The sequence below is a fragment of the Heterocephalus glaber genome, unplaced genomic scaffold, assembly GCF_053883595.1.
Source record: "Heterocephalus glaber isolate CG9 unplaced genomic scaffold, H.glaber_assembly_v1.0 deba00001452, whole genome shotgun sequence".
Classification (NCBI taxonomy): domain Eukaryota; kingdom Metazoa; phylum Chordata; class Mammalia; order Rodentia; family Bathyergidae; genus Heterocephalus; species Heterocephalus glaber.
The window spans coordinates 14,529,364-14,539,942 of NW_028258302.1; the positions used below are offsets into that span (position 1 = coordinate 14,529,364).

The window sequence follows — 10,579 nt, forward strand, 5'->3', positions numbered from 1 at the left end:
TTCTTCTATGAGACAATGAAAATGAGATGTGGGGGTTATTTTTAATCCTTGCAGTATTCTTCCCCTTGATGATTCAAGCCACCAATGGCGATCCCAGACTCTGTTCCTTATCCCATTTATAGGCCACCGACTAGTCACTGCTGACATGGCTCACTGGCCCACCACAGGGTGGTTTCTCAGGGAGGTTTCCCTTTACATTCTAGAGTTGTCACTCCCAACATGAAAACACCTCCCTCTCACCTTCCTAGCACCACACTATCTGATACACTAAATGTTTATCCTGTTTACTGTGTCTCCACCAAATGAATAACAAGTGACTACTCTGAATCCCATCACAGTGGTGACTGGAACCTTTTCATTCTCTTGACAGGCCATCTCTTTTGGCTTGTATCTAGATGTTCCCCCAAAGCCTCATGCAGAGGTGGGGCTTTTTGGAGGTGGCTGGATCTAAGGTGTGTGAATGTGGATTAAGGGGGTATGAATATGGATTAAAGGTGTGACAAGTGGATTAGTCCGCTGATTGGTTTAGTGTTGTTCCGGGTGTGGATAATAAGGCGGCCCATCCTGGGTGTGGGTGGCACCACCCAAAAGGCTTGTAGCCCTGATGGGCAAAAGGAAAAGGGAGATTTGCTTTGCTGCAGCTGCTTGCTGCTTCACTGCCTCCTGCCTGGCATGCTATGGACTGTTTGTCCTCTGCCATGTCACCTTGACTTGGAGTCAGCTGAGTATGGACTGAAACCTCTACAAATTGTGAGTCAAGCCTTTCCTTAATTTGTGAGTATCAGGTATTTTGTCCCAGCAATGAGAAAAGACAACATCCTCTACCTGGTCTCTCACACTTCCTACTCCCAAAGATGCTTATGGTTACCCTTGTCAGGCCCAGCAGCACAGCTGGTAGTAAAAGAATGCACCGGGGTCCACTCAGCACCTGGAAACTTGGAAAACAAGAATGAGAAGTCACACCTAAGCCAGCCTTCTTGTCTGCTCCAAGGGCCTTTACCAATTTCAAAGAATTTCATGTCCCTACCTCTTCTCTGTAGGAATGGTAGTAGGCTTAAATGATACACAGTTTGGAGGGTTTCATGAGGTTTTTAATAATAACCTTATAATACTGTCAAACATGTACCACATGTGTCCTCACTTTAGTGACACATACATTGTCTTCATCTAACATGGACTCTGAGGTAGGAGGGACACTGGCTAAAGAATACAAATACTCGAGCTGGGAATTTAGCTAAGTGATTATGCCGCCTGCCTTGCAAGCACAAGGACCCGAGTTCGATCCCCAGTAACAAAAACAACAAAGAATAAAAATACTCAACGGGCTATGCATGGTCCAGACCACAGGTCTACAAGGCACTTAGTTGAAAGGCAGCCCCTGGAGAGCAGGTGCAGAGGCTGGGTCAGCTGCACGGAGACCCTGGAGGGGCTGATAGTCTACAGTTGGGTGTCCTGGCCCCCACCTTTGAACTCCTACCCAGGATTGGTTCGATCAGGTCAGGGATAAAGCTGGTGTGGCAGCTGGTACCAAAGTTACAATGTTGGTTGTGGCACACAAAATGCTTTCAGTAAACATTTGTTGAATAAATTAAATGAATGGGGTCGGGCAGGGAAGGAGTTTGGAGAACTCCTGGCGTGCCATTTAGCCCGGGATAGAGGAACCAAGGGCTGGGACAGCATTTCTACCACCTGAGAGGTGGCCGTGTGGTGAAAATACCAACAATGGGAAGGTTTGGGTGTAACGCCTACACTGTTCGAGGAGAAAACAAGTCCTCTTTCCTGCCAACATGGCTTGTACATAATCGGCACCCTTGACCTTCCAGGGCCAGGCCTTCTCCTCATCTTGTTCACATAGTGAACCCCTTGTAGCTTGGGTGTGCACTGCCTAAAGGACCCCATTCACCTCTCCCTTCGCTGGCAAAACACCCTCATCCTTAGCTTTAGGGAAAAAGCTCAATGCCAACTGAGTCATGCGCCTGTTCCAAAGCAGCTGATGATTTTTGCAAGGAAAGAGATTCCGGGGCCCATCCACCCGGGTTCCATCCACCGGATCAGGCTCCCAGCGGCAACTAGGGTGCAGCCAGCGGTAGTAGCCAAGGCGCACAGCCAGACCTGCAAGGAAGCAGATGCCTCCCACAGCCAGACAAACATGTAATGAGATCTCACTAGGCAGCCAGGGGCTATAGTTCACCCAGGTGGCCACCAGTAGAATACTGTCACTCAAGAGAAATACCAGATGGATGATGGCCCGGCCTCGGGTGTGGCCCTCAGACACATTGAACCAGGAGAAATAGAGGATGGTGGCCACCGTCGCCCGGTACAGCCACTCGGAGCCAGGGTCTGGCATAAAGTCTGTACGCTGAAGCCAGACCCAGAGCAGCAGCACCAGCCACAGGCCCAGGAAGTGCAAGGCCACATACTGGGGGAAAAGAGCTGAGAACAGGGCCACAGCCAGAAGTCGGGGGCACAGGAGCAGCAGGTTCCACAGGAAGTAGATGGCAGAAGCAGCCCAGCCCAGGCCAGACTTGGAGGGAAGGCAGGTACGCAGGGCCTGGTGGTAGTCCAGCAGCGCCCACGAGATGCTCAGCACAGATGTGCAGACGCCAAACCCTACAAGGAGCAAGAGGAAAGAGATGAGCCCTGTGGGCAGCCTGCCTGGCCCACTCCCAGGGCTCATCAGTACCTTCAGGACCCTCCTAGTCACCCTGAGGTAGGTATTAGAATCCCCATTTGTGGAAGGGCAAAGGGCAGGAGGGGAACACAGTGAATTCATACAACCTACCAAACACAGGGCAGGGATTCAAGTACAGAACCAGCCCTACCCCACGATGCTTCACTTTCAGGTGCTATCCTGTGACATTTGTCAAGGATAAGGGTGTGTGTTACTCACAAAGAGTCACCCAGCATTTGGCACCCCAAGGCCTGAGCATCTTCTAGGAGCCCACAATCTTTCCTTTCCCAGAAGAGGCCTGTTACAGATGATGCACAGGAAACCACTCATTTAAATGGGCTTTGAAAGAAAAGTTATTCCAGTGAACAGAGACTAAAATCAGGGCCTAAAATCAAGGAGAGGTTCTAGCATCTAGCTGAGAAAATTACATCCATAAGTGGATGGGCTAACACCAGGAGAGGAAGATTAGCAACTAACTGGGAAAGGAGTTACGCTTATATAGGTATTGAAGGGGCTAAGGAATCTGGGGTGAATATTTATGATTGAGTCCAAGGACAGACAGCACAGGTGTGTAGACAATCACTGGACTTTTTGGAGCCAGGGAGACTGTCTTCTGTTTACTGAGAAATAGCCTGTCATTTGCTGGAAGTGGCCTGTTTGCTTGTGAAGATCTCACTTAAGTCAGGCATGACAAGCCCAAGCCACTCTTAGATCTGAAAATTGGCAGTCCCAGTTCCTCCTTCCTCCTGGTCAGAAAGGAGCACTGGAGACCCCATGAAGTCCTGAGGGCTAGGAGGGACGTCCCTGCTGTGGAAGAAGTTCTCCTCCCACCCCTCGACTCCCCTCCACGTGAGACCTGGGCCCAGGTCTTGATTCTCCAAGATCCAGAATCTTATGATCAGGGTCTTCCCCTAACCCTGACTGCCACCCCAGGCTGGAAGCACCAGGCCCTCCAAGGAAGGATGGAAGCTGTGATGTCTATAACGCTTCTTCCTTTGATCCTCGGTACCAAAAAAAATGTATAATGCTTCTTCCCCTGCTCCCTTCCAGCTCTCTCATTCAACAGGGGTTTACTGGGAAACTCTCCTGTGCCCAGAACACACTCCAGCCTGGCATCAGATCTGCAGCCACCACTCTAACCACCCAAGCTCTAGGTCAGATGTTCTCTCCAGCATGCCGCATTCTCTGACTTTATAAGCTTCACCCAGGGGCACATGCCCCATTTCCCAGGCCTACTCCTCCTCACCCCAAAGGCCCCAGCCTCCCAAGGTTACTTCTCTGCTGAGTCAAGTGCCCTTGCAATACCCCATCCACCTTTGCCAGGACTCTTGGCACACAGTTAAAAGTACGGCATCTATTTCCTTATCTCAGAGCTCCTAGGGAGTAGGAAACAGATTCTGTTCATCTGGGCTCCCCAGGCAGCCCAATACCTGGCACATAATAAATGCTTGCTAAATAGGAAACTGAGCCAGGCATGGTGGCATATGCCTGTAATCCCAGCACTTGGGAGGCTGGGGCAGGATAGGTGTGAGTTCGAGACTACCCTGGATTACATGTGTTCAAGGCCAGCCTCAACTACATAGCAAGTCTCTGTCTCAAAAAACCCCAAGAAATAAAAAATAAAAATAAATAAATAGATAGATAGGAAACTGAGAAAAATCTGTTTCCTTTCACCCAACATACTGTATAATCTGTCTCCAATTCGCCTTGGTCCTAGAAATTTACCACCTTCAAACAGACAAATCAGAATATGTGAATATTGGGCGTGGTGCCACACTCCTATAATCCCAGCACTCGGGAGGCTGAGGCAGGAGGATTGCTAGGAGGCTAGCCTGGGCTACATAGTGAGACTCTCTCAAAAAACCAAAAACCAGGGCCGGGGATTTAGCTCAGTGGTTTCACAGCCTGTTGCACTGGTGCAAGGACCTGAGTTCAATCCCTGGTACCAAAAAAAAAGAGTATGTGAGTGCTGAATGGCCCAGGGCAAGTCACTTCACCTGTTTGTACCTCTTTCCTCTTGTGTGAAGTACAGATGGTCTTCCCCGGGTCATACTCTATGTGACGGCAGGTGAGGACTTCATTCCCTGGGAGGCAGTGGCATGTACGGCAGGGGGCCTTGAGGTGTGCAGGGGTAGTAAAGGGCAAGAGAAGGCCCTGGACTCTGAATCAGCTGTGAGATGAAGTCCGGCCTTGGCCTCTGGCTGGCTCTGGGAGCTTGGACAAGTCACTTTCATTTTGCAGGAAGCCTTTCCAAGTCTCCTCACTGTACAAACTTCTCCCATGGTTTATGAGGCTCTGCCAACTTCTGCCACTCCCTCTCCTTCTGCTGACCACTCAGCACACTTAGTGTAACTCCTTATTTTACCATCTTACCTGGGTAGGGCAAAGGCTCTGTGTATCTCATTCACTGCTTCGTGCCCAGTACAGTGGCAGGCACAGAAGATCCTCCTGATAAAACCCTTGAATGTATAAATGTGCTCAATAAATTGCTTATTGACTAACAGGTTGCCTGTTATGTATCTGGTACCCTGCATCCTTTATCCATTACATCAAAATAGTAAAAATTATAATTAAGATTTTTATGAAACTAGGGGAAGGGAAGAGCTACAGGGTGCTAGGGAGTTTGCAAATAGTCAGAGTATTTTATATGCAGGGAAAAATCTGCCAAAATGAAACCCACTCATCTATTTAACCAGTAAAAAAGAGTGGGAAAAAAAGATTTATTAGGTACCTGGCACTGGACTTTATATGCATCCCATTTAATCCTTTCATCAACCCTATAAGGTAGTAGCAGTTATTATATCTGTTTTTCAGATGAGAACAAATTGATATTCAATTTGTTGAGTCTTTTTTTTTTTTTAAACTTCTTTTCTTCTTTTTTTTGAGACAGAGTCTCACTGTATAGTTCAGTTTGGTCTTGAACTCACTACGTAACCTAGGTTGGCCTTGAACTTGCAGTGAGCCTCCTGCCTCAGCCTCCCTAGTGCTTTAGGAGCCTGTTGAGTCATTTTTTCAGGAGTTGAGTATTTTCCCAAACTTGTGCAGCTGAAGAGTAACTTTAAATTTGAACCCAGACCCACTCCCTAAAGCTTGGTCTCCTATTTTCTCAGCAGCCTGTAGAAAAGGATGAAAACACTACTGACACAGGAGGGAAACTGCTGCTTGGAGGGGGCCAGCTGCCAGCTGGGCACTCACACTGGTAGTTCTCAGCCTGGCCGCTCTGCAGCATGATGGCCAGCACCAGCGTGAGCTGTGGCGTTGTCTCCAAGAAGGTCTCAAAGAGCCGCAGCATGCTGATGTCCAGGGAGAGGAAGTCAGCATAGGCCAAGTCGAACTCAGAGGGCGTCTCCTGCTGCCACACCAGCAGCCCCTGCCACAGCCCCTGTAGGCACCTAGGCACATACAAATGCCCACAGGGCCGGGTCAGTGTCCTGTGCAGTCCCCAGTCTCCCACCCATCTGGTCTAGAACAGGCTCCAACCCTAGCTTGTCACACACAAGCTAAGGGGCCTGGGCAAGGCCCTAACCTCTTGGAACCTGTTTCCTCACCTGTAAAACAGGGATAAATACAACTTCTGCTGGGCAGCCACTGTCCCAAGCCCATAACAAACCTTGTTTTGTTTATTCCTCACGAGGGCCCCATTTACAGAAAAGGAAAAACATCAAGAAGCTAACAAGTTGGGGTATCAGGGTTGGATCCAAAACTCTGAATGTAGCATGCTGTAAAGTTTGTCCAAGGCAGTCTTCAATTTCCATATGTGCCCCATGGGCAAAGGCACCTTGAGCAAGGGCCAGCCGGGGGCAGAGTGTGCTTTAGCCTAAAGAGTGTGCTGGCTATGCAGAGAAGGAAGGGTCGGCGAGCTGAGAGCAGAAGTGGGGATCCTGTTTAGCAGGCTGCCGAACAGCCCCAGGAGAAAGCGGGAGAGCCTGGCCTGGACAGGTGGGGACAGAGACTGGCACAGATGTGAGGGAGTCCAGAAAGGGGCCTTGGGGAGCCACTGGCATGAGGGGGCATGGAGGAGGCACGGAGGTCTTCCGCACCCAGAAGGGATGTCACGTGGCCCAGTCACTCACTGCAAATCCACTCAGCACATGTTGACTGTTGGTGCCCTGCCTGATAACAGGAAGGAACAAGAGCTTCTGGTCCCCAGTATTCCAGCAGGGGCCCCATATTAGCCTCCTCATGGGTAGGAACAGAGAGCCTGTTCTCAAATCCAAAGGTGGCCCAACTCAGGAGAAGGAGGAAGGCAGTGTGTGAAACCTGCCTGGGACTGTCGTAAACGCCCCTTCAGACCCACCCGGGTTTGACTGGAGTCTTAGGGTCCCTCGAGCAAAACGGCAACATTCAAAGCTCCTCTCCCCAAGTACAGCTGGAAACTCCAGGCACCTTTTTCAAGATCTGGAGAGAATTCATAAAAATGGGTTCCGGAGCAGATTCTGCCTCCAGCCACACCAGCCCAGACCACACAATGATGTCCTGACTTTATCTCATGACTCTGACCTCATGGCTTCAGTTTCTCCTGCTCAAAATATCCCCCATCACTTCAAACACACTTAAGTGTCTCCATCTTTTTGGGTCCCCTGACAGTTCCAAAAAGAAGCACAGGCCACTACATTTTCTCAGACCCTGTCTGTGTAGAGCCCTGGTGTGTTCAGCACCCATCTGCCCTCAGGCTCCAGTCTGGGGTTGGGAAGCAAAAGTTCAGGGAGTAGCAGCAACTGGGAAAGGGGGCCAGGCATGGTGCCACAAGCCTGTAATCCCAGATAATCAGGAGAATGAGGCAGAAGAACTGCAAGTTTGAGGGCAGCCAATTTAACAAGATTTTGTCGAAAGGAAAAAAGAAACAGAGAGAGAGAGAAAGGAAAAAAGAGAGACAGACAGACAATAAAAAAATTTTAAAAGGCTGAGGATGTTAGCTCAGCATCCCCTGGGCTGAATCCCTACGAAAGGAAAGGAAAGGAAAGAAAAAGGGAAAGGGAAAGGGAAAGGGAAAGAAAAAAGGAAAGGGAAAGGAAAGAAAAGAGAGGAGGGAGGGAGAGAGGAAGCAAGCCCTGCTCTGGGGCTGGAGTCGCCTGAAACTCTCAGGGTAGCCAAGGTGGCATGAAGCTAGCTGACATTTGCCAAACGTTTGCTCTGTGCCAGGGCAATTTACAGGTGTCATTTGGGGCCAGGGATGTAGCTCACTGGCGCCGCACCTGCTTGGCAAAAGCAAGGTCCTGAGTTCAATCCCCGGTACAAAAAAAAATTATAGAACTACAGGTGTCATTTTGCTTAATCCTCACAAAGCAGAAATTGACACTACTACTATCCCCAGTGGCACAACAAGGAAACTGAGGCCTGGGATGGTCAGCGATTTGCCCAAGACCCTACCCACAGCTAAAGGAACAGGGCTCACCCTGCGGGCCAGGCCTCTCTACCTGACCGTCTCTTTTTAGAAATGAAAACTAAGGCTCAGAGAAATGCAGAAAGTAAGTCACAGTCGGTGTCGCCAGAGTTGGATCCCGGAGAAGTCTGACTCCGAAGCCTATGAATCTCCTCTTTCTTCCCTGTGCCTCAGTTTCTTCGCCTGTCCCGGAAGGGGGTGCTGCACGGCTCTGGGGGCAGCGGCCGGGCTCCCTCCGCGCCGGCGGCCGCTCACCTGCAGGGGGCGGCTTCGGCCTCCCAGCCCCTTCCGGGTCCCCTCTGTGCCCTCCCCGAGGGCGGGGCGCTCACCTGTACAGGTAGCCGAGCTGCAGGAGGTGCAGCAGCGCCAGGCAGTGGCCGGGGGGCTTCGGGCCGTGCAGGCCGGCGGGGTCGGCGCGCAGCCAGACCCAGCTGAAGAGCTGCAGCAAGGCCGAGGCGAGGCCCAGCAGCGCCAGCACCAGCGCGGCCCACAGGTAGCGGCCGCGGAGCGCGTACTGCCCGGCGGCCCACAGGTCGGCGCCCAGGTCGAGCAGGAAGGCGGCAGTGCCCAGCACGCCCAAGACCAGGTCCCGGAGGAGAGCGACGCGGGGCGACAAGGGCATGGCCCGCCCGCCTCAGCGCCCTCTTTCGCTCCGGACGGGGTCGTGGGACGGGAAAGCGGCGGTCGCAGCCCTCGGGGTGACCCCGGGCCGGGGCCTGAGGGGCGGGACTTCCCTGTCCCGCCCTGTCCGGGGAGGGGCTAGGGGCGGCCGACCCGCCCCCCGCCCCCCCCCGCCCAACCCACGGCAGTTCCAACGCCCACTCCCGGATCCGGCCCAGCTCTGTGGAGGTGCGACGGCCTGGAAATCCGCCCTGGAAGACTGATCCCCTTTGTTTAGCAGGCTTTTTTTTTTTAACAGTATTGGGGGTTGAACCCAGGGCCTTCCCACTGAGCTACATCCCTCGCCCCGCCGCCCTCTGTTTATTTTTTTATTTTTATTTTTTTTAGGTACCAGGGATCGAACTTGGGACCTTGCGCTTTCAAGGCAGGTGCTGGAACCACTGAGCTAAATCCCCGGCCCGTTTGTTTGGCTTTTTGAGACAGGGTCTCACTGTAGTACAGGCTGGCCTCGAACTCTTGTTATCCTACTGCCTTGGCCCCCTGAGTGCTAGGATCACAGGCATAACCACCATGCCCAGTTTAAATTTTTATTTTGAAACTGGGACTCTATAAGTCACCCAGGATTGGCTCAAACTTGAGATCCTCCTGCCTTCACCTCTCAGACTCCTGGGATTACAGGCACCACTGGAACTTGGCTGCTTAGCAAGCTTCTAATTTCCTAGTTTCACAGTAGAGACACCTGGAGGTCCAAGAAGCTGAGAATGGCTTGTGAGCTAGAACTGAAGGTACAACTGTTATCCTGTAACCTGCTCAGCAAAATGAAACTTTAAAAGCTAGAATTGTCTTTTAGAGACAAACAGCTTCTCCAGACCTTCTCAGGTCTAGGACATAAATGCCACCTCTCCTCAGCCTAGATGTATGGACAGAATGTGCAAATGCTGGTCCAGGAGGTCGGGCTCCAGGCAGAGGAAACAAGCCTGGAATTGCCTGTGGTCTCCTTGTATTCCCTCTCCCCGCTGGCCCTTCCTAGAAAAGCCCCTTACACACCTGTAGGAGAGAGATGGTGATTTGAGGCAAAAGAGCCCCCTCCATCTCGAAGGATGGAGCTAACTTTGGATAAACCCTTTTTCCTTTTCACCAAAATAAATGGCCTCTGCTTGCCAAGCTACTGGCTTGGTCAGCAGCAAGCAAATGGACTTGAGCTTATGGACCCCAATGGCCAGTAACAGTTTCAGCTCACTCGGAGGTGAGTCCCAGCTCCTGAGGGGCCTAGGTCTCCTGGTTTCCAACTGGCCAGGCCACAGGCGCTTAGGAAAAGGGACTGGCTATTTGTGGCTAGTTGAACCCATCATCAGGACTTCAGGGACATTCCGGCAGCTGCCAGGGATTCTTCCACACTTGGGAATTCTCCTTTCCTGTTTATGGAATTAGCTGCTGTAAATATTTTTGTTGGTGAAAGACAAAAGGTTTGGGGAGCTGATGGCCTCCACCTGATTTCTGGCTGGAAAGTGCACTCCAGGGATCTACTTTCTCCACCATTTGATTGGGCTAATGAAGTAGCCTTTTGACTTTCTCTTGGGGTGCTCAGCAGTGCCACTTGGGTGACTAAGCACCTTCAACTTTGGCCCTCCTACCAGTCATTTGGGGCTACTGACTGGTGTGAGAGATTCGAAGGTAGAAAACAGTTACAAGCATTGCTTTGTTGTGCTCATTTGGGAGTGCTTGTTCGATTTGTTGGCCGATAACAATCCCTTGTATATGTTCTGTTACGGAACCAAACAAAGAAGCAAAAAGGTACATTCTGAGTCTCCTCAGCAGGATTTTGCAAACTTCATGTGCTTATAGCCTGTGCCTTGAACTGGGGATAGACTAAGAGAGTGAATCCAGAGCAAAGACAGCGGCAC

At 51.1% G+C, this 10,579-nt stretch overlaps 1 protein-coding gene and 1 long non-coding RNA gene across 2 annotated transcripts; one reads left to right on the top strand and one right to left on the bottom strand.

Moving 5' to 3' along the window:
* Nucleotides 1–1,069: 1,069 nt before the first annotated feature.
* Xkr8 (XK related 8) lies at nucleotides 1,070–8,783 on the bottom strand. The gene is made up of 3 exons (XM_004850745.4): nucleotides 8,384–8,783; nucleotides 5,867–6,063; nucleotides 1,070–2,610 (listed from the first exon to the last, which is right to left on the bottom strand). Exons 1-3 carry the CDS (start codon nucleotides 8,674–8,676, stop codon nucleotides 1,886–1,888), a joined length of 1,215 nt encoding a protein of 404 aa, XP_004850802.1. The 5' UTR covers nucleotides 8,677–8,783; the 3' UTR covers nucleotides 1,070–1,885.
* Nucleotides 8,784–8,844: 61 nt separating this feature from the next.
* Nucleotides 8,845–9,871, top strand: LOC147827236 (uncharacterized). Its single transcript, XR_015452764.1, has 2 exons — nucleotides 8,845–8,903; nucleotides 9,063–9,871. It is a non-coding gene; the product is annotated as an uncharacterized LOC147827236 (long non-coding RNA).
* The last annotated feature ends 708 nt before the right edge of the window (nucleotides 9,872–10,579 follow it).